Source organism: Fusarium pseudograminearum, chromosome 1, assembly GCF_000303195.2.
Source record: "Fusarium pseudograminearum CS3096 chromosome 1, whole genome shotgun sequence".
NCBI lineage: Eukaryota > Fungi > Ascomycota > Sordariomycetes > Hypocreales > Nectriaceae > Fusarium > Fusarium pseudograminearum.
The window spans coordinates 2,522,295-2,545,237 of NC_031951.1; the positions used below are offsets into that span (position 1 = coordinate 2,522,295).

The 22,943-nt window shown below is 47.8% G+C and overlaps 7 protein-coding genes across 7 annotated transcripts; 2 read left to right on the top strand and 5 right to left on the bottom strand.

Moving 5' to 3' along the window:
- Positions 1 to 256: 256 nt before the first annotated feature.
- FPSE_09954 (uncharacterized protein) lies at positions 257 to 847 on the bottom strand (the record flags this gene model as incomplete). Its single annotated transcript, XM_009263071.1, has 1 exon — positions 257 to 847. The coding sequence occupies one exon, from the start codon at positions 845 to 847 to the stop codon at positions 257 to 259; it is 591 nt and encodes a 196-aa protein (XP_009261346.1).
- Positions 848 to 2,581: 1,734 nt separating this feature from the next.
- FPSE_09955 (uncharacterized protein) lies at positions 2,582 to 5,312 on the top strand (the record flags this gene model as incomplete). Its single annotated transcript, XM_009263072.1, has 7 exons — positions 2,582 to 2,619; positions 2,847 to 3,216; positions 3,379 to 3,874; positions 3,922 to 4,234; positions 4,320 to 4,603; positions 4,651 to 4,946; positions 5,091 to 5,312. 7 exons carry the CDS (start codon positions 2,582 to 2,584, stop codon positions 5,310 to 5,312), a joined length of 2,019 nt encoding a protein of 672 aa, XP_009261347.1.
- Positions 5,313 to 5,704: 392 nt separating this feature from the next.
- FPSE_09956 (uncharacterized protein) lies at positions 5,705 to 6,586 on the bottom strand (the record flags this gene model as incomplete). Its single annotated transcript, XM_009263073.1, has 1 exon — positions 5,705 to 6,586. The coding sequence occupies one exon, from the start codon at positions 6,584 to 6,586 to the stop codon at positions 5,705 to 5,707; it is 882 nt and encodes a 293-aa protein (XP_009261348.1).
- A 1,045-nt stretch (positions 6,587 to 7,631) lies between these two features.
- FPSE_09957 (uncharacterized protein) lies at positions 7,632 to 8,310 on the top strand (the record flags this gene model as incomplete). The annotated part of the gene is made up of 2 exons (XM_009263074.1): positions 7,632 to 7,902; positions 7,961 to 8,310. 2 exons carry the CDS (start codon positions 7,632 to 7,634, stop codon positions 8,308 to 8,310), a joined length of 621 nt encoding a protein of 206 aa, XP_009261349.1.
- A 342-nt stretch (positions 8,311 to 8,652) lies between these two features.
- FPSE_09958 (uncharacterized protein) lies at positions 8,653 to 9,757 on the bottom strand (the record flags this gene model as incomplete). Its single annotated transcript, XM_009263075.1, has 2 exons — positions 8,653 to 9,139; positions 9,204 to 9,757. 2 exons carry the CDS (start codon positions 9,755 to 9,757, stop codon positions 8,653 to 8,655), a joined length of 1,041 nt encoding a protein of 346 aa, XP_009261350.1.
- A 637-nt stretch (positions 9,758 to 10,394) lies between these two features.
- On the bottom strand, positions 10,395 to 13,373 carry FPSE_09959 (uncharacterized protein; the record flags this gene model as incomplete). The annotated part of the gene is made up of 1 exon (XM_009263076.1): positions 10,395 to 13,373. The coding sequence occupies one exon, from the start codon at positions 13,371 to 13,373 to the stop codon at positions 10,395 to 10,397; it is 2,979 nt and encodes a 992-aa protein (XP_009261351.1).
- Positions 13,374 to 13,788: 415 nt separating this feature from the next.
- Positions 13,789 to 14,167, bottom strand: FPSE_09960 (uncharacterized protein; the record flags this gene model as incomplete). Its single annotated transcript, XM_009263077.1, has 2 exons — positions 13,789 to 14,058; positions 14,111 to 14,167. 2 exons carry the CDS (start codon positions 14,165 to 14,167, stop codon positions 13,789 to 13,791), a joined length of 327 nt encoding a protein of 108 aa, XP_009261352.1.
- Between the last annotated feature and the right edge of the window lie 8,776 nt (positions 14,168 to 22,943).

Sequence of the window (22,943 nt, forward strand, 5' to 3'; positions counted from 1 at the left end):
TGACGGTACAGCGGGCATTCAGCACGAGGCTGGATCGGTGTGTCGAACCATGGGATACTACATTGCATCAGTGTCTGTGACACGATAACGGCTCAACGGGGGTTCATGGGAAAGATTGGTTGGATAATAACATGGAAGGAATCCTGGAGAATACGAGGAAAGGATGGTATATGATTATGAAGTCTTTTATGCATAAGGTCTCGGAGTACCCACAGTTTTATCAAGGACTATCAGTTTTCTTGAAAGTAATACCAGCTCAGATACCACGATTGTCCTGGAAAGCGTTCCACTCCTCGTCGTCATTTTTGGTGGTCAAGTTGGTCGCTTCCTCCTCCTCAGGACTCTTCAGGTTCCGTACCCGTCTGCACGCCCCAATGCCAGTGACGATGACCCAAAAGGGCAGCGGGATATACAAAAGCACGCCCCCTATGTAAACGGTATAGCCGATGGGCTTGAAGGAGAGACAGAGAAATTCGACGATCTTGGCCAAGGGTCCGTAAGAATACAGGTCCATCATAGCCAAGAGGCCCCACCACAAAACACATAGGAACCAAAGGATGCTGAAGATGGGGAGGATCATAGCCCAGTCCCGCGTCTTATAGAAGAACGTGTTAAATTTTCTGGTGTGGAGATCCAGACAACTAAAGCGAGAAGCTGTAGTGTAAAGGAGAAAAAGTTCCAGCGATAGGGGGATAGGCAAAGTCAAGACCGTTGTCAGGACCGCGTAAAAGGGGTTCGGGATGCTGAGTTCATGATAGATGCAGAAAGTTGCCGTAAAGAAACCCCACTGGAAGGACCATAGTGCGTAGGCTGCGGTCTTGAGCATGGAGCCTACTTTTGACGACATGGTGATAGGGATTGGCGAAGGTGAAAAGAGAAAGTACAGGGAAACGAAACACGTCGACGTGCGGGTGGGAATGGATCAGTGTTCGTCGACCCCGCCGTAATTTCATGGATGATCCCTGTTGAAGATCATCTAAATTGGGACAGTAGTAATCAAGTGGCGAAAAGGTCTGTAAGTCAAACTTGAAGCTCATAATAGTTAAATGGTTGTACTAAATATTTCCCTGGGTTATAGCCTCAAAATTGACTATAGCTCACCATCAAGTCGTATTCGATCATGAGTATGGACTTTGAGACGTGGTATCATCGTATGAAAGGACAACGCTGTTTCGAGTCCTTGGCTCTCATGCTGTACAACTCAGAAACCAAGATACAGGATGTGAGTGTCAAACATAGCATATGCATGCATGCACGAACTTGTCCGATGTAAGTGAAATCAGCATCGCATGCTGTGAGCGCTGTGCGAGTAGAATACAGTGTATACTTGAGAATAATCAAGGCGCGTACTGCATGTTCGGATATAGAATAGGTATGCGTTGCTAGAGTTGAGGAGTATCTGTCCCGGGTCAGTTTAAGATTTGTTTAATATATTAGTTAGTACCTACATACCTATGAGTTTAGAAAATATTGTTCAAGGTCCTACTCCATAACATCCTCTGCGCCGGACATTGATGCTCTTGAATCGCCGTGAAAGTGGGTAGAATCGGATCCGCTCGCCCGAAGTTAACAAATTCATGATTCTGGTCTGGATCAAAGGATACGTGAAACAGGATCAGTGGAATAATTAAAATCTTGATCAGAAACTGTCGGTGAGTAATGGAACGAGATGAACACTCACCATTTATGTGTGTGTACCTGCTATATCGACTTCGACACGAGGAGATTCTTATCAGATGCTTCTACCGATTCCTCACCTCGGTACCGGAACGGAGGTCCCAATCCCGGGGTTGGCTCTCCTGGCCGGACAGCTAAAGATGGAATTTTGTAGGAAGAATGATTCATGGCATTGGGGAATGATTCATGCCTCTGAGTAAGAGAATAGAGTCGAAAATGTTGTAGCCAAGCCACGATAATTGTAATCAATCGTCATAACGGTACATTGCAGGGATATTCAAGCCTGGAATTACAGGGAAGGTAGCGCCTCGTAGATGGCTGTGTATGTCTTGATCCCAATGGCAGGAACCATCCTACGAGCATGACCCACGTGATCATCTCTTGCTGTACTGCAATTACTCTCGATGATCAATCTTGGCTTTTTTCATCAAGATACCGGTTACCATCAATTGATCCTGGATTTTATGCGTCAAAAGGATCTCTTACACAGGCTATAACGCACCCCACTGCGGCCTCTTCCTGTCATTTTTTTTTTTTGCACCGGCCTAACGCAACGTCGGCTCCGTAGGTGTACTGAGTGGCCTGGCCCGGCCTGGACTGGTTTGGGCTGTGACCTGTCTCTTAACTGCACTGCATAGTCACAAAACGGGGAATTCTCGTTTACTCGGACCTAAACTGTACCTTGCCTCTTTTCTGACCCCTAAAAAGGTGACCTTGGCTGTCATAACCTGTCCCTCGGTTCAATAATCCAGCTTCAACTTCATCATCGGACAGACCCGGCCAAAGCCAACCTTTTTAGGTGGGGTTTCCAATGTCTAACGCGGGGCTCATTGCCTAAAGCTCACGACTCTTAACCGATATTCGATCAAGAACCTTCTTGACTCACCAGACGTTGTGGCACAACATGTCATCCGTCAAAGCCACAAAGAAGAGCGCCTTCTCGTGTGAGCCGTGTCGTAGGCGCAAGGTCAATACATACACTTCTACTTTTTGTCTCTGACCTACCGGTGCTGATACTTTCTCAGGTCAAGTGCGGCGGCGAGCAACCCATATGCAATCGTTGTGCTGCCAGGAGCGATGACTGTATTTACAAACTGTGGGACTGACCCCTTCGGCCCTTTGGTCGTGTGCTCGTTTGTACTTTCTGAGCAATTGCTCACGTGTCATAGAAACCCGACTCTGTCTTATACACAGCGACTTGAGGAACGCATCAAAGAACTCGAGGAACAACTTGCTGCCATTAAATCCCCACCTTCAATTGCCGCTTCAAATCATTCTAGTCCGGGCGTCTGGAACGGCCACGACTTGAATCGCCATCCAGATGAACATGCCATGACGAGGAGCTTCATGGGTCTCAAGATCGACGACAAGGGTGGAATTACCTATCATGGACCTACTAGTCTTTTCAACCTCCCCAGTGATCCTCACAAACACAAGCCGGATTCAATATCCTCCATTGACTCAGATGCTCATAGGAGAGAACGCCTAGTCAACAATGCATGGCATCAGCGTGCAATGGAAAACTTGTCCGATATTCCAGTAAGTCCGCCAACCTTGAGTGACTGGTGCCCTCAAACTTACGTCACGCAGGAACCATTTCAGTATCTCTTAAACGTCCATTGGTGTTGGATCCAACCCTTGTTCAACTTCATTTATAGGCCAGCCTTCACTCGTATGACTCAACCTCTACACTTTTGTAAGATCCTCCTAACATTAACAGGTGATATGCAATCAATGGGACCTTACTATTCTCACACACTTCTTAATGCCATGCTTTCACATTCTATTCGCTGGGGTAAAAGCGATCCCTCGACAAAACAGCTGCTTGACCAATCCTATGATGGCGGTGCTGTGTTCGCAAAACATGCTAGAAGCATGCTTTTCGACGAACTGAACAGAGGCGTTTGTACCATTCCAACAGTCCAGACGTTGCTACTTCTTAGTGCAGGAGAGTGTGGCCATGGAAACACAACGCAAGCCTGGATTTACAGTGGCATAGCTTTCCGCCTCATTGATCATTTAGGCATATGCGTCGACGGACAGAGATACCCCGGATCCGTTCACTTGACCGACGAAGAGGTTGAGATCAGGCATAGATTGTACTGGAGCTGTTATTTCTGGGACAAAATCATAAGCCTCTACCTGGGCCGCTCTCCTTCACTGCAACACACGCTTGTATCACCGCCGCAAATCATTAGTAAGTTTGTGTCCTTCCTTGTCTGTAACTTTGCTCACAGTTTTCAGTGGACGACTCTGCCGAAAATGAACTTTGGGTTCCATTCGATTCTCCCAATGGTTCAGACTGGAAGTATCCTCCTGCGACAGCTCATTCTACCTCGTGCTTTATGAGTGCATGCCGATTGTCTGTCATTTTCAACGAAATTCTCATTCACATGTACGACCCATTGTTGGAGAACACAGAGGCAGAGATGCAAGAGTGTCTGCAAACGCAGGACCCTGCCATGAAGCTATGGTGGGACCAACTTCCGCCTTACCTCAAGATCGAGCTCTCTGCCATGCCAGAATTAGCGCCACCCTCTCATATTGTTACTATGAAGTAAGCATCCCGGATTATCAGCCATTTGAAGCGTCTAACCGTGTCGAAGCGCCTTGTATCATACTTTCAGAATTCTCCTTTTTAGACCTATGCTCTCTTGGCAAGTGTATCCAGAGGACGAAGGCCCGCATCCCATGCAAAATCACCTCGTGGAGTGTGTCAAGTCTGCAACAGCTATCATCGCCATCTTTGATCTCTTCTGCAGGACCTTTACTATTAGCCACTGTGTTCTGTCCCTCTCTTACAGTGTGTATATAGCGGCAACCATCTTTCTTTTGCAAGTTCAGGCTACCCCGGAAAACCAGCAGGCGGTTCGCAAACTGAACTTTTGCGTCCGTGCCTTGCAACAAGCCAAGACCGTCAACCCGGGTAAGTAACATGCCCGAATGCCTGGTTTAGTTCTGACACACTTGCAGTAATTTCAAGTGCTCTAGATCTAATCACTAGAGAAATGACCAACCTTGGTCTCAACCCAGGCTTCAACACACCGCTTCAACAACCCATACCGCAGCAAATGCCAGAAGTTCCAATTCTGACTGACATACCGGTCACCGAGACTGTTTACCCATCTTCTTTTGAGATACCCGCACAGCAATCGCCCTATGAGCCGGAACAGTTGTTCCAAACTCCTTGGGCTGACAATATGAACCCGGATGCGATGGCTGTTGACCGTGGGGTTTTCGAAGCACTGTCCACATTTGAGCCACTCAGTGTAAGAGTCGGTGCTATTTATGAATCCGGGAATAATCCTCAGAACTTCAGTTGAAAGATATCGTGCGGCTAGGCACATCTCATTTTACTGTTTTGGTTCTGATTCTGGTCGATGACCCAATTTCGAAATGTGCTGGGATTATAGCATTCCAAGTCCAATATTCAAGTCGGTCAACTTGATTGCGCCGAACACATCGGACCCCAAACAGAGAATGGTTGTCAGGCACAACAATCCGCCCTAACACCACTCGATGGCCACAAGCTCGAGATGACCGAGCTAGGGCACATCAAAAGCTTCGACGAGTCCCTGACAATAGCTCTGACAAGACATGATGCCAACAGACCTCAAGATCAGTACGGGTCATAGTAGACATCTCTTGAATTCTGGGCGCCATAAAAGTGGACTTCTTATCAAGAGTCACATATCTGGATCTCTCACGTTCGCAGCGAGTCGTGCTATTCCTGGCCTACCAGCCTAAGTAGATGCCATCTGGGTTTACCAAGAACCGATCCTACGCAAAGCAAATTTACAGAATGTATATAAGCGGCTGTGGGCCGACTAAATCTACCTGTGGACTGGATCTGCTTCAAGGGTACTAGTAGCGTTGTTTATGTGGCGATCAAGTCGCATTTAATAAATATATATAGCTAGCTTCAACAAATCGCAGCCAAACATACCAAAATTGGACAAATCCCCTGTAACTCTTGTCGGCCAATACATCCCCTTATTCTTCAATCTCCCACGCTCAATCGTGCAGATCATGCTCTTGGTGATCTTTTGACATCCCACAAATCCTCTGCGTTTCCTCTGAATAGCCTCTCTTTGAGATGCTCATCATCACCACACCAGCCAACTACTTTCTGCATCCAGGGCCTGATATCGAGACCCTCGAACCGCGTGTGAGGCCAGTCAGTTGCGAAAACGACATGGCTATTGCCTGCAATACGAATTACTTCTTTGGCGAGGGGATCCAGATCGCTGTAATCTGATTGAGCGGCTATGCGATAAGGGGCCGATAACTTGACATAAGTAAGACCATTTTTGAGCAGACGAGTTAGAGATGAGAAACCTGGCAGGTCATACATCTCAACAACCTGTTGGTCTTTCAGCGGCGGGTGTCCTAGGTGGTCGATGCAGAACTTGATGTTGAGCTTTGGGATGATAGGCTCCAGGAGCTCAATCATCTTCATGGGAACGTAAACTTGAACGACCCAGCCCAATGGTCTTACAGCGTCAGCATATAATGTCAACTGTTGCTCCAATTCAGCCGCGTCCAATTCTGCTCTAACCGACTGCAGGTTGAGTCTCACACCGCGCACACCCAACTCGTGCCACTTGCGAAGCTCATCGGCGTCAAAAGCTTCAGGGTCAATTGCAACGACACCCCTTCCACGCTCCGAACCAAGATCTCGCAGACCATCAAGTAAACACGAATTGTTCAAGCCATAAATAGATGGCTGAACAAGAACGATATTTCGGAGGCCCACGCTGGTTTCAAAGTTGAGGGCCTGCTCAAGAGTGTGCGAGGATGGACGATATATTGCTGAAGGGTCCAGAGCGTAATTCTCAACATCGACAATATGCATATGCGAATCCCATGAGTCGGGGGGAATAAGCTGAGCAAGTTCTGAAGAAGCCATTGCGAAGTTGTTGCGAGGAAACAATGAAGGGTAGGAAAGACTTGGAGATGGGAACGTAGTCAATATAACCAGTCCTGTCACTGCTACCTTACAGAGGTAAGATGCAATCGGCGTTGACCGAGGTCGGCCGAGTCGGCGGGGAAAGCTGGACATTAAGCTTCGCATTGTGCTGTAACGGCGGATTTCCGAGATTTCGCTTGGACGATGCTAACAGTTGTAAAGTCTATCTTCATTTTCTTGTTTTTTACTTTACTTTTATAGTATTGCAACGTTGTTGCTTTACGTCTATACCAGAGTTTCCGAGGTTATCGTTCTTGTGAAGCGACGATGTAACGAACAGGCCTTGATCCTTGTCCGTTGCCGGATGTCGGGGACCTCGGAGGCATAATGAAGGCACCGAGCGGCTGCAGAAAGGAATCGATGATGCGATACGCACATGAATTGGAAGCCAGTAAAAACAGTATCCGAATGGATCTTGTTGAAGGTGATATGTGCGTATAGATGTATGTCTCATAATAGGCGTATCGCAGCTTACACAATACGCCAAAGTTACAATCAGACAGTCCGCTTACACGTTACCAGTATATCTCTAACTCCATTCGTCTAACTCATGAGTAGGCGCATCAATAAACAACTCAGCCTCAATCATTTTTTATTCCATTTAATTATTGCGCCTCGTTACTAGCTACGGGGATAAGAAAGCCTCTCACTAAAAAAGAAAACCGCGGGGCAAAAGACCCTTGATTACCTACCGCCACCTTCCCAAAAGAGCAATATAGCTCTTCTAATCCAATCGTCATCTGCGACTTCCGTGACGCACTGTCTCATCCCCGCCCGCCACACCTTCCTTCCACCTTCCCGTCAATTCCACAATTCCCCATTCTCCGGACAGACTATTTGTCATTCATTGACCGCAGAAAAAGTTCAAATACCATTGCGCTTCCCTTTTTATCAAGATAGCTTCATTTTCTCTTCACGCTTGCTCATTCACCAAACACAACTGCGATTCATATATACACTTACCCCCGCGGTGATCGACAAAAAAATGGCCTTCAACCTTCCTCCTTTCCTGGCGCGTCTCGCCCGCCCCTTTACACAGTCCACTCGACTCTCTATTGCTCCTGATCAATCCGCCGCATCAGTCATTCCCGAGGGCGCTCAGCGTTGCACTGTGGCCGCAGGCTGCTTCTGGGGCACCGAGCACCTCTACCGCAGGCACTTTGCCGACAAGGGTCTTATCGACGCAAAGGTCGGCTACATCGGTGGTGATCTTGAGAACCCTAGCTACCGCGCCGTTTGCGGTGGCAAGACTGGCCGTACGTTTTTGGATTTCAAGTGAGAATATTGAAGAATTGTTGACTAACATCACAACAGACGCTGAGGCCGCGCAAATCATTTTCGACCCGACAAAGGTCACATATGCACAGCTCCTCGAATTCTTCTACAAGACGCACGACCCCACGACGCTCAACCAGCAGGGCCCCGATACTGGCCCCCAGTACCGCTCCGCTATCTACTTCCACAACCCCGAGCAGGAGAAGATTGCCCGCGAGGTGACAGAGAAGGCCAACAAACAGTGGTGGAAGGGCGGTATCGTGACTGAGATTGCGCCTGCTGGCAAGTGGTGGACTGCTGAGGAGTACCACCAGCTTTATCTACACAACAACCCCTCTGGTTATGAGTGCCCCAGTCACTTCATGAGACCATTCCCTCCCCTGGAGTAAGTTGTGACAGATGAGCTGCTGGGGTTCTAATTGAACAGAAAGTCACAAATGATATCAACAAAAGAAAAGGGAGAGGAAAATATATGGAAAATGCCATGTAAAGTCGGGATTTACTTGTATATAAGGTTCATCATTCGAGTTGGAGAAGAAATTTGATAATTTTATTTTCTTTTGGTATTTAGAGTCCTTAAAATATAAATGGAACTTCTTTCGGTCGACAAGCCAGGTTGATCAGTAACAGAAGAGAGGAGTTCATTAACCTCTGACAAAACAATAATCCTTTTTGCTCAAAAAATAATACAAGGGGCTTCTAAAGCTGGTTTATGCAAAGGCAAACATCGCTTACTTGCGGCGGTTCTGCTGCATCATAAGGATCTGCACCATACGGATGAAGATGTTAAGGAAGTCAAGCTCAAGAGAGATACTCTCGTTGACGGGGTCACGGCGCATGACACCAGCCTGAGCGAGACGGGCGTGGTGCAGAACCTTTTGGACATCGTACAGAGTGAAACCACCGAAGACAGCGAGACCACCGTACAGCCAGAGGTTCTCAGTGAAAGCGAGAGTTCGGACAGCAGTGGCGGGGATGATGAGAGGAGCGAGACCAGAGGCAGCAACGATAGCGGCACCAGCAAGAAGAGGACCACCAATGTAAAGGTACTTCTCCTGCTTAGCAGTGGCACCAACGATAGCGAGACCACCCATCATGGCAATAGTGTAGAGACCGGCACGGCCCAGAAGAACGGGAGGAACGAAGGCGAGGAGAGGGGCAACGAAGGCAGCCTGGGTGGCGTTGAAGGCAGTCCACATAGCGTACTTAGGGATATAGCTGCAAAGATGTTAGTAAAACCGACTCAATTTCGTCATCGATTATCTTTTTTCGAAGCACTTACTTGTCAGGGCTGATAGATCGGGTTCCAATCATGGTAGCAAAGCTGAGAGCAAGACCACCAATACCAACAACCCAAGGGTTGGTAACCATAATTCGGTACACGAAGCCAGTCTGAACCATTTGTCGAGCCGTCAATCCAATGATACCAATTCCGAGACCAGTGTGCAAGAAGGTGTTGTTCAGGTATTCGCGCTCGTAAACGGGCATGCCACCATCCTCACGGGTCTCCCGGTTGAAGACAGCGTTGATGGCGACAAGGGTACCACCAAAGATGGCACCTCCGACCAAGAGTCGTCGGCTGATTGATTGAGGCGCTGTTGCGACACCAGTAGGGGGGGCCTGGTGGTAAGAACGGCCGCCGGCGCGACTCGTTCGCTGGAAGGCATTGCGGGTGGCGGTTGATGTGATGCGTGAGGTGAAGAAGTTGGCTGTGGGCTTGGCCTGGACGTGGAAGCTTCGGGCTGATGCGGAGTTGCGGAAAGCAGTCTTTGATAGCTCAGGAAGCCTCTGCGCAAGACGCGCAGGGCCCTGGCGGACAGTGAGGGTGAATGACATCGTCGTTCGTTCTGTCGGGGCAGTTGTTGATCGATAACGCAGGCGTTTACAAAGGAAAATGGTGAAGCGGGGACGGGAACGCAGACGATATAAGTTCCTGGCCAGACAAGCATGACGTTGGGTTATCCAGTGGAGCTCATCCAGAATCCGACGTCACGTGGCTACGGTGGAATATTGTGGAAAGAACCGGCGCCTTTTAGTGACTCAACTCTGTTGGTCAGCACTCGGCCACTAAAGCTCTAAACTCCAAGGTCCGTCGGATTTACAGAAACAAAAGTTGACGATGAAGGCAACTCGGCATGAAATTCTAGTCTCTTCTTACGTTAGTTCATCTCGTTAGAGTACCTTGGTACAGTACTATTAGTTAGGCTAGCTTAGCAGATTGGTAAGGTGTCGGCTCCATCAAGGGTATCAACCAAGTATCCTTTCAACACAATTCGCATTCGTCTCATCTCATCATGCATATCCCGGCCCATCAATTCCCTTCTGCAATATCGTGGCATGAAACTTGAATGTAATGACAAATGCTCCATGACACTGACGCCAATGCTGTAAGCAACATATATCCTATCACTGTGCGCCGCCTCCAAGCAACTATCCTTTCCCAAACAAAGTTGTCCAATGCGCCGGCCTTTCTTCATCTTAAGCTTCCACGTCCCTTTTCAATGACAAAACGTACAGGGCGCCTTGCTCTCTTGGACCTGTAGCCAAACGCCGAGCGTGGCATAAAGTTTTGCGAAGTGAGCATAGCGACGCTCATGGCTTTTGGTGCAGGTGCATCATCTTCACCCTCTCCCGACCCTGAAACTTCACCTGGTGTAGATTCTGCAGGGCGTTGGCCAAGTCGATCGTCGAAACCCCAGTTCGACACGCCGCCAGCTCGAATCCACGACTCCAGATTCCGGCATTGACTAACATCCATCCAATTCAGTCGTCCACAGCCGTTCAGCACATTCTCCACTCCTCGTCCTGTAACGCGCACGCAACCACGCACACTTAGAGCTTCCAGATCGTTCAGATGAAGTGCCACGCTCTCTAGACTTCCATCACTGACTGCGCTTCCACAAAATGCCAGTCGCAGCTCTTTCAATTTAGGTAGCCGGAGGGCGACAACCTCTGTTGCCGTATCAGAGAGTGCACAGCAGAACGATAGGTCCAGGTGCGTAAGGTTTTTGGCTGAGTTCACCAGAGCAACAACGGCATTGTCCGATAGATATGTGCAGTCTGCCAAGCACAGCCGGGTAAGTTTCTCAAATCGGAAAGGTGCCCATGACTGAAACCCGGCATCTGTGATCGATGTACAGCGTGTAAGAGACAACCACTCGATACGGTTCGAGGCGTGCGCCGCAAGGTGGGCCATGGAACGATCTGTGATGTGCTTGCAGTAGGAGAGGTTAAGGCGTCTCAGCTTCGGACATCCCACCACCGTTCCAGGTGGCAGCACATTTTGTGGTGCATGCTTCTGTTGCTGCTGCTTGGTTCGCGAACGAGCTGTGGAGCTGGAGATAACAACGGACTTGGAAGGTGGAGGATCAGGCACAACCCAGCCAACAACACGACCCAGCAGGTTATCGCCGACTTTACGGCAGTTACTCCAATCCACCTCCTCTAACCCCTTGGCATTCTCGCTCATCTCCAAAATCTGATTGGCTGAAACATCCCAAACAGACTTCATCTTCCATGTCTTGACATTCTTGCCACAGCTACGCCACAATGCGCCGAACCCTTCATCAGTTACGTGAAAGCAGTTGCTCAAGTCAATGGATAAAGCGCGGGTGCCAATAAAAGGAGCAAGGACTTTAAGCAGGACTTCATCAGTGATTCTTCGGTTGTAAACCGAGAGGTCAACGTCTTGACAGACTCTGGGCGATGTCGTTAGAATTTTGCGCCAATGCGTGCTAACCAGGCGCAACCGAAAGAGTTCTCCAATATCCACGTGCTTAAAGATGTATATCAAGATCTCGTCCGACAACACCGGTTTGCTCATGGTGATGGGCCTTGTGGGCAGCGTAGTTCGAACTCGCTTGGCGGGAACGTCGTCGTCATCGGATGGCGTCTCAGAGAATGCGAATTTGATGGGTGTCACCTCTGACAAACGAGATCTTGCACCATTGGTATTAGGAGCGGAACTGTCTGTGGGGGGTATCGGGGGTGCTAAAGAGTGGCGTCTTCGATTTCTGATGTTTTCCATGTTGACGCTCAGGAACGGGTCGGGATCCTTCGGTGCTACGTTGGCAATGTCCTCTTTGGAAGGAGATCCTGGTTTAGATGGAGTAGTGAATGTGAGGTTAGGTAGTGATGCTCTCATTGATGCCGTGGGGGTTGTCGGGTCGGATTTGTTGGCCTTTTCCCTGACATCAACGTCGATCATGTCAACGTCGTCGCTCTGTTTGATGTAACGTGATCGTGCAGTCTCTTTAACCTGTGTTAAGATGTCTGAAGGACAGCGCCTCCAAAATTCGTCGAGGACGTCTCCAGTAATCATGATACACTCGACAGAGGTGATGGATCGTACAGTAGCTGTTCGACCACGGGACAAACCTAAACTTGCCACCTCGCCAAAGTATTGGCCTGCCTTCAACCGCGGTCGTTTCGGGATAGCCATAGCCTTATTTTGAACGTTGCTATCATAAACCGGTTCGTCGTGTATCACCTCGGCTTCTCCACGGACGATGAAAAATATCTCGTTACCTGGTAAGCCTTGACGGACAATATCTGTGAAGGGGGTATACGATTTGGGCTGGACACTGAGCCCCAGAAAGTGCAGAATATCCGCAGGAAGGGTGGAGAAGAGCGGGAGCTCTTTGAGCGTGGTTCGAATGTTGATTTGACCACTCCCAATAGCACTTCCAGCAGTTGGGTCCTCCATGATACCTGGACTTGGCGATTTCCTTTTCTTATTGTTGACCACAGCACCATCTTTGATGACGCCACTTTCTCCGGTAGAGACTTCGCCAGGTGCCGCCTCTCGAGCAGTGAAATCCCCTTGAGGGGGTGACTTGGTTAATCTTCCGCCCTCTTGTCGTTTTTTCTTGAGAAGATTCAGGCGTTCTTGTGCCTCTTCTCTGATTGCCTTTTCCATATCCGGAAATTTGGGTATCACAGCGTGCAGGTCCTCTTTCTTTAAGACCAACAGAAGGCATTTCGTGCGTGCAACGATGGTGGCCGTACGTGGCATACTCATCAAAACACCAATCTCACCAAAGAACGATCCAGGGTTGAGCTCCGCATAGACCGCCTCCCCGTCTCGCGAAGTCACAGCAACAACACCTCGCACCAGCCAATACATTGCCTTGGCTTCATCTCCTTCGGTAACGATGTGGTCGTTGGGACTCTGGATTTGAGGCTTCAGGTGGTTTCCGATGGCCACCAGAAACTCCTCAGGGGCAGACATGAAAAGAGGAAAGGACCTGATACGGTCAACCAGGTCCAGTGGCATATCTCGAATAAGTGATGCTGTAAGCGGCGAAGGCCGCACCGGCCGCGTAGGGTTCGTCTCCACATTGAAGGATCGGATTAATGAGATAGAATCGGACGACGCTGCTGCAGCCGCGGCGTTCTGGTGATGGGCCAGCGCCCTGTAGGGCGACCCGGAGCTTGAACGACCCCGCCTCATTGTTCTGGGCTTGACAAAGAGCAATATAGCTAGGAGTCAGCGCAGTCGCAGCGACAAGGACAGTTACCCTCCCTCCAGCAAGCTCTCAAGCCGCTGCAGCAGCAGCTAGGAATGGGATTTATTGTCGTTCGTTTATCGTCGGGGCGTACAGTTGAAAACTTATGAGGCGCAAGTATCGACTAGAGCCTTGAAGATCGAGCAAGACACGGTCATGCTCTGGTGTGACGACTCGATTGACCGATGGTGATAGTTGATGGGAACAGAGTGACCAAGTTTGTACAATCGTGTTATCGGCTTTCGATACTGGGTTTGACGCACAAGATGTTCGTATGATCGCCCAGAGTCGATGCGTAAGGTCCGCGATAAGCGGGAGATGGAAATTCTATAGTCGCAGGCTCAATGGCGAGCTGACAAGTCACACAGAGTTCCAAGACGGCGGTTTGGAAGCTTCCGTAACACGAGAACAAGGAGCAAGCTGTTGCAAGTGCGAGTGTAAAAGTTGAGCGTCAAAGGTGATGGTGTAGATATGCCAGAGTGTGCTTTGAAAGCTGTAAGCAATGACGGCAACGCGGACAAAGACTGGAATCTGATGTAGAGACTTACCAAAGCTTGAACGGGAGCCAAGAAACGAAGGTTGTCTGATAGTCTCTAGCAGAGGGTTGTCAAGTAGAAAGCAAGTGGGGAGCTGTCAAGAATCAGCAGGGAAGCTTTTGCGAGGGTGGCAATTGGCATAATACACAGCTCGAAAAGGAAATCAGTTGAGGAAGGTCAAGAACCATGAAGATAGTCCGCATGGGAAAAGATGGATTCCAGTCCCCAAGGAGAGCCCAAGCAGCATAGTCTGGCCGCCACAAGAATAACGCCCACCCACAACACAGAGGGCCGGCCCCTCAGCATTGGATCTCTTACGGTCTCACACGCCCACCGCCCACTCACACGCTTAAGGCGAGCTCTGTGTGGGGTATCGATTCTAGCTGGACGGACGGGCAGTGCCGTCACACACGGTGAAGAGCGTGTAAGAAACGAGCAGGGCAGCAAGGGGCCCTGGGTACAGCGACACGTTGAGTGGAGTATTTGAACAAGCCAGAAAGCAAGCACCGGCAATGCAAGCAATTGGCGACAAGGACGGCCTGCTCAAAGAGCCAACTGACTGCCGAAAGACATCAGAATTGGGTTCAGATATCCGTGTTAATGATGCGATTGCGGCCGAGCAAAATGAGATGCCCGCGTGGTGGTGCCGGTACCTTGGCACATGCGCATGTAGCTTAGATGGATTCAGTACCTAAGTTTAGTGGCGTCCTGGTTGCCACGCAGGGCATAAGAAAGTGAAACCGAACTGCTACTGGCGGCCAGGTCAGTGCATGCTTGTATCGACGCTTTGGCGCTTCGGCGGATGCTTCGATAAAGCTTCAGTGGATGGTAATAGTGCTGCTCGTCATGGAATCATTGTAGCTTAACCCTTTCAAGGACCCTGGCAAAGTCCTTCTCATCCTCACTAGCGGGCGGCACCAAGCGCAAATGACCGAGCGCGCACAGGGCGCTTGATGGTTCTTTGCGTTGGTTTCCTGGCAGGGGTAAAACAATCTGACCTAGAGGCCCTGATGGATGTTACGGAAGCGACCCGATAGCTTCTATGCATCGTCCGTCATACATGCAAATGCTCCAACTGGGACACGGATTGTTGGCAAAAAAGGGCCATGCAATTAAAAAATTTGACTTCAGTTACCAGTGGCTGACGGTGAGCCGTGTTTCTTTAGGGTTAGTAGCGGTCGTCGTCTGCCGTCATCATTTCCCCCTCTGCTGCGTCGATCCTGATCTTCGGATCCGTGCAGCCAGCCTCCAGCCTACCGGGAAAGGGGTCATCGGTCAGAAGACCTCTTTTGTTCCTTTTTGTCGTATATTTGTTCTGGACGCGATGTATCTCGGGTACGCTGCGAGAAATCATGACCGTTGAAGAGCCATCAAAGAGTTTCGATACCCGTTGCAGCCCCGTTTGGTCTTTGTCCTATGAAAGACAACTGGGATGAACGTTTTGAACTTGCATTTTGCATTTTGCGAACTTAGCGCGTACTGCACTGCGGTTGGCTAGCGGTAACTGTGGCTGGGAACAAGTGCATCGGCGGATAGATTAATAAAGCATTGTTCGCGTTTATGCCAATGCTAATAATGTACCAGATGAGGCGTGTTGTCGCAGAGATCCTGGACTTAGATGCATTAGATAAATGAACTGCTGGATGGAATTCTTTCGTAAAACGTTTCGTCATGTTGTTTCACCTGAGCGGGTAACCAGAGACATGCACCTTCCTTTAAGAAATCACCGACGACCTGGGTTGAAAGCAAGGTAGGTGCAGCCGACGCACATGCTAAGTAGGTACCTACCTACCTCCAAAGAAAGGAGGCAAGTTAGTACCTTAGTAGGCAAGTGCAGTACGAATACCAGGTACTGTAATAATATGCAGGTGCTTCTCAAAGAAACAATGCAGCCCTGCCAGCCCTGACAACTTGCGTCAATTTCCTTCTATAATAGCTGTCATAATGGCGCAAACAACCAATATTAGCAATGTTTCTTTTTTGGAGTGAGACAGGATGACCAGTCATTAAGCTACCCTCCCCTACCTCTATGCTCTAGCTCACCAACTCTTGTTTTTCTAGAAGGTCGTACTGAGCAAGGGCCAGCGGTCAAGCAACGCCATGACCATCTAGCCCTGGTCATGGAAACTCGCTAGAAGAATGCACGCACTCCAGATTGCTTCCTAAAACGGCTTGTTGTCTTTCTTGTCATTCCTAACCATTGTGTGTGCATTTTCAGGTTAACGCAAACCAATGTTCAAGTTCCAAATAAGTCTCTGCCCAGTATTTAACATTCCCGATTTGACTGATCATTTTGATGGCGGTAGCGGCCACATCTTCTGCCAACCGTTGGTTTGCCATGCCGCGTTTCGTCTATTTGAAATCGACATGTCAATTGCGGTGTGCTTTTGAAAGAATTGGTAAGCACCTCGTGAGGACGTAACAGATGGATACCCAAAATAGTTGTGGCAGGAGGGTACTGATTCGGGCACTTTGCTCTAATATACGCCATCACAGAAAGATATGGTCTTCCAGACCTATCCCGCTCGCAGTAGCTCAAACTATCATCTGTTTTGATCAATTATCCAAAGTCAAAATACACCTGACAAATGGGAGGTACAATGCTAATAAGGATGAATTAACGACATACAAACAGGCCGGAGGGTCAGCCAAAATATACACAGTTTCTATTGAAGCCTAAGTTGGCATGATATCAATGAAGTACTCATTCGATCTGTCAAGAGATATGAGTATAACAGTAAGAGTTGGCATGATATATTGGCATCTTATTACGACCCAGTAGCCCAATTATAGCTACTACTGTTGGCCACGTCGTCACATCATATTGCAACCTTATATAGCCTTTCTACGTATCTTCTGTCCTTCCAACTCATTCTTCTGAGGTACTACTGCAGAGATCACTGCTCTTTTTGTTTCAGAAAGGCTGATAGTACGTAAATGGAGATACCAATATATCATTAAGTTATGTTTAATTTAGATTTCTGTCGCATAGCTTTAGGGTGTCTGGTTCTATCTGACCAGCCTGGCATGGAGGCCACCAGGGTTCTGAGCGAAGTGTGACGACAATCATTACTGCCTACCGATGGTGAGCATCCTGCATTATCACTTCTTTCTCCACGAATACGATTCTTCTTTCTTATCTTGGCCACATGCCCAGGTGAGTGGGGGTTCTAGGTATAGGTAAAAATAACTACAATTATTATCAGATAAATGGCAATGGCTATTCTCATAAACAGTTTCGTAGCTATTATGCATTTCAAATATCTCGATACTAGACTTGCTATCTCAGCAGCTGATCTTAATTTCTAGTCACCATTTACTTATCTTATCTCGACCAGCTTGTCGTAGTGTTGCTATCATAAAACAAGCATTTAGGTCAATCTTGCTCTTGAGAGGTGAATAGGAAGTGAAGCAGGCTTGAGCTTTCCCTGAAAGGTAAAAGTCACAATAAAATAAAAGGAAAATAAGAACAGACTCTAATTTCATATCATCTGATAAACAATCTCCAAAAAGTTGTGTTATAACAACAACGAATGTAGTCCTGTTTTGTAACGACTCGGGGCATTTGCACGACACTTGCAGTTTATAGAACAGTGACAACAGATAGTTGCTTTCTTACTTCATACACTCCCTTACAATTTATTTTGATGTGTCTAATCCATAAATCAAGTTACTGTCTCTGCAGGTAGTGAGTCTGAATGCCAGAACGTGGATCACCGTTGTCGAGGACCGTCGGTTGATGAAAACATCCATTCTCATACGGCATGTCCATATACCGCTATCAAGTTATTAATGCTAGGCTGGAAATATGTCGGGCTCATATAGAAGCCTGTCCGGCAATGATGGATAGACCATGATCTCGTCCCAGGTCTGCATCCAGAAGAGCAGGCACAGATAAACGAATACACTCATGCATTATGATTCCACTCAAGCGTCAACTGCGCTGATTTTCGAAAGAAAGAACGATCCATATTATTCCCAGTAAGCCAAACATCGACCAATTAACATGTGTGTGCATCTTGAAAGACTGCGTCGAAACTGCAGGGACTGCGTTTCACTTCAAAGTAGGCACATACTCTACACCGCCAGCATGGAGGAACAGACTGATGCTTCATAAACTCAGTTTGAGGACTCGCGTACTGAACCGAGTACCCCTATCTTCATGTCAAAGAATCAACCATCGTCTTTTTCTGGCGTGTCGTAGCCGAACGTAGTGGGCACTATGTCACCCTACCTCTGGCGGAGTGCTTCCCCTATGTCTGTTGGGGTGTCGAGTTCAATATCAATACAACCAGACCAGGCTTGAGCCAACTATATCATCGCAGGCATTTATTGCAATCAAGCCGAGCTACTCAGACAAGCGTCAGTGCCAGGTTCGGCTAACAATCTTAACATCCTGACTGTATCAGTGTCACCTTGATAACAACAAGATAACCAGCTAACTTAGTGGCTGTCTAGAAACACAATCAGTAATTGGTAAACTGATCTCCAAATTCAAGCTTGGCGGCGAAACATTTTTGTAAAGGGGAGTATCTCGGGTCCGAAGTTGCTCAGCAGTATGCCAAATCTCAGTATTGTATCACCATCAGGGATGGGAATATACACCCATACTAAATAATCCACATCTCTTTGAAATATTCTTTCTACTCTCAATTTCTGCTGCTACTTTAATCGTGTATATATTGACTGCAGTCATGGTAAATATTCGTTAAGGAAATGCGATATCTCTTGCACCGCAAAAGGTAGCGGTGTTGAGATGAAGTGAAGTTATTCGAGTTTACATCACCCACGCTATTATACTACTAGGAATTCGCATGGAGTCTAAGGAGTCACGATTTTGCCGGCTATAAGAAACTTGGGAATTGTATCACTTCCGCCTCCCGGGTCAAACTGCAAGTGCAAGTTGAACTTGGTTGGCCACATTGTGGTTACATTCCAGTGGAAGAGCTCCGGCTACATGATCTTGTCAATTTGCTATGACCCTAGTGGAAGTAATTCTTCTTTTCAACTTCAGACCATTTCTAAAACTTCCCACCAACTCAATAACTTGCTTGCTTGAGTACTTACTTTCATGCTCGTCGGATAATGATGAAGAAAGTAAAAAGAGGAGGACATTATCTCAATCTTTCTAGAGGGGCTTATACTTGAATACAAGGTCTTGGTGTCAATGACATAGCCTTGTGATCTATATTGCTTCTACCCTTGTGAGATAACATTGTTGAGATTGCTCATCATTTTTTTATTGTGCAAAGATAGCTAGTCCATCACGATGTATGTGTTTTGGCTTTACCTCTTTATTAGTTCTAGGAAATTCCTTGACAAGATACTTCGCTCGAAGGCGCAACTTACATTACGTCTTCGATGACAGACGTACTGCACTGTCCAAAAGTATCGCTCTGGAGTACGAGCAGATCGTAGAGAACAGCTAGGCAACGCAAGGTGAGCATTTACCCTATATTGTAAAACCAGCTGAGTTCCTTTGCCATTAAAGTCCTTGCAAAGCGCGTTTACAGTCATAGTTTCCACATCGAAAAGTAGAGTATCACATCGGAACGGATGAAGAAGTCATGATGCTGTATATCGGTTGTGCCGTAGCTTCTTGGGTCAGCAAGTGGCTGAGCTTGACACCTACACTCCGGAGTCCATGAGGAGGAGTCTAACTACGTGGTATTGGTATTTTGTGGAACACACTGTATATGGCTCTGTGCATCCCGAAAGGGAGATTGAATTTCAAGTCACTTGGCTTTGGCAGATGAGTTCTTCTGTGCTAGATATATAACAACACACGTGACACTCGGAGGTTTGCAAAGCAATGCTAAATCACGACCGATTTTCTCAGTTCTATTCGACGTCCCGTAGTTGTTAACAGTTCGTTTAGAGTTTACTTGGTGTGTAGCTCATGTCGCATCGATCTATTGAGTTAGAATCTTATAGTCAGGCCAGCCTTGATGTTGATACTATTGAGTTGTATTGCAACTGGGGCTGTTGTTTAAGGACCGGAAACATTAACTCGAGGATGGCACAGTGCCGGTCTGATAGGCTAAACAATTCGTATCTTACTCAGTCAGCTGAGTTATTGGGGTGAAAGTTCATATTATTGTTCTCATGTTGCGGCGAGACCGGATTGTCCAAGGATCAATCTGTATGTATTCTGCAGAAAACGACATGGATGGTGTAGTTGGAAGGTAGGGAATGCACTATGTATGCACAAGATGCGAACATGGGCCTGGACCCAGGGGCAAAATGCGGGGGAGTGTCTGAGGGGTGACCATCAGCATGCGCCTATTGGCGGAACGAGTGCGCAGTGAGATCTGGTTATTTGCAGAAGCACTTGCTTGATGCGTGTTAGTGAATGATGATGATGGAGAAAAGAAGAAGGAGGAGCGGAGCGGAGAGGACGGAGCAGACGAAAAAGAAAAGTCACGATGCTCCATTTCAACGCTGATGGTGGTTAGCAGGCTATTGGAAGATTAGAACCACACCAGCCGAGGCCAACATAAAAAAAGGAACAAAGGTCGAGCAAAGGGGGGGCGTCACGAGGTTCACGATGCAGACCGCTAAGGGCAAAGTGTTAGGTAATTGATTTGAGCCGCCACAGGTTTACAAGGGGGGAGGAAGTGAAAGCTGGGGGAGCGTTGACCAACGACAAGAGCTCCCTTGTCTGTTTCTGGAGGTTTGGTGGTTGTGAGGCTTGCAAGTGGTTTCTTGGGTTTAGTTGACGACGGTAGCTGTGGACTAGGATCTGCAAGACTTGTTGGGGTGAAGACGAGACTAGAAATCTAATCTAATCTAGGAAAGTAAGAGGAGAGAAGAGGAAAGAAAAGAGATGCCAGCTACATGCTCCGGAGGTTCGGGAAGGTTGGGCTAGTATCAAAGACTAGGTGCCTGATGGACAACTGTGGCAGAAGCCAAAGGTCAAGTGACATGTTGGAAGGGTGATGGAAAAAAGAAAGAGTCAAATTTAGGTCATGACGTTTACTACGTATACAAATCCGGGGGAAAAATATCCTTCTTCTCAATGGTTTCTTTCTCATTCGATGATGGCTTCCGGGGGGTGCGGGTGCGGGTATATCGGCGCTTGTGAGACTCCCGGCCGCGCACCGGAGCCGCTATCGGGGGAGCATAAAAGCATGATGATCATGTTGAAGTGGTTTGATGATATTATTGATGACAAAGGCGATGGAGTTGATACCGAAATCCTGATTTCTCCTGTTGAGTTGATAGTGTAACAATAACATAATGTGTTGCATACCAAAATGTTGTGAACCCCCTTTTATTACCAAGCATGAGAATGATCACGATGTCTGGCATTCAATAACTTGCGTATGTAGTTGTCGGCATTCGTATTCAGGGGTTGAAGGCGCATGCCTTGAAACTAACGAGGCGGTGTCTAGTAATAGTTACCCCATGTCATTCGTAGAACAGCCGATATAGCTTAATTACAGACATATTCCGGGGCAGAAATGAAGTGAACAATCTAATCCCGTTCCATCTCAGTCAGAACACTATAAGGCACGTGCTCCGGACTGAATCGCACGTTGCCATGATATGAGTCGTACTATGCAATATTGAGAATATCATGAGATGACGATGAAGAATCTGTTTGTCCATGCTTTGATACTCGGGGAAAGCTTCCGGTGTTTTCAAACCTGTTGGCATGAACACGATAATGAGCATGGTGTTGTTCCGTCTGTTAGGCCCCATCCATCCCGTGACCTGTCTTGTCTCGGCGGCTGGAGTCGGTGTTGCTCGCCGTGTCGGTCTCGGCCTCGCGTGTTTAAGCTCTAGTCGGCGCTACGACTAGGGCCGGAAGAAACGGGGTGCCGGTAGAGAATGGGAGGGGAAAAAAAGGATGAGATGTCCACCGGACAGGTACTGTGAGAACCCTTCCAACAGGATCTGGAAATTCTGGAGACCGGCAATAGAAGCCGGTCCTTGATGGGAAATTCCCTCTCTTTTTACGTATTATCTATACTCGTACTTGGAACGACTTGGCCGTCGACTATGGCGGTTACTTAAATAGGTACTTGCCCGTCCCTGACAAAAACCGCTGGCAACGCGGCGTTGAGAATTGCAGGCTTTGTCAGTCAGTCATTGTTATTGGGGGTGGTAATAAGCCGGTGGTGCAGTGAAGGGTAAGGTATGTTTGCAGGAGGCGTAAGGCAGTACAGTAACATACTTCGCCTCAAACTTTGTTGCAAGATTATCCCTGTGGCCTGACTGGTCGTTATCCGTCATTGCTGCAGTCTGTATGTCTTTTTTTCTTCCCTCGAGGGCCTAAAAGCCATTGTCGAATAGAATGCCTAGAATTCCCGCCGTGCTCGGGGCGCCATGGTCACGAGGATCTCGGTGAATCTAGCAAAGAAGCAATTTCTAGATCTGGGGCAATCTTTCTAGAGGATCACTATTACTCTAGACCATGGAAATCTGTGAAACGAGGGCGGGGTTGTTGTGTGCATTTCTATTACTCTACAGATGCAGCTGCCCATCCAGTGACGATGAATGGCATTCATTCATATTACGTTTTACTACCAACGTTACCTTTGAATCCACTGGCACAACTCAACAGAATTGTCAGATATAGCTGCAACTCGGCTGTGCCGTGCCGTGCTGTGTCAAAGACTGTGGAAGCACAGAAAGGTCCATGTCCGCGGACCTGATGCTGTATAAGTTGTACGACATAAAGGCACCGTACATATGATACACGTCAAAGGGATGCATAAAGACGCAATGGCCTAGGATGATCAGTAGACAACTGTACAGTTGACGCAAACAAAAAAAGAACAACAACATTTGATCGTCGCTAAGATTACACACGATGAATTGTGTATGGATAAATTTGGTGGATGTGTCGTCAATTGGTGGTGGTGGTGGATGATAGGATTTGTTGACAAAATCAGTAGACGGTCCCCTACCCTCTCCAATTGCTGTTAGTCTTGGCTTCTCAGCGACGTCGTTCTCATTACTCAATCCCGACTT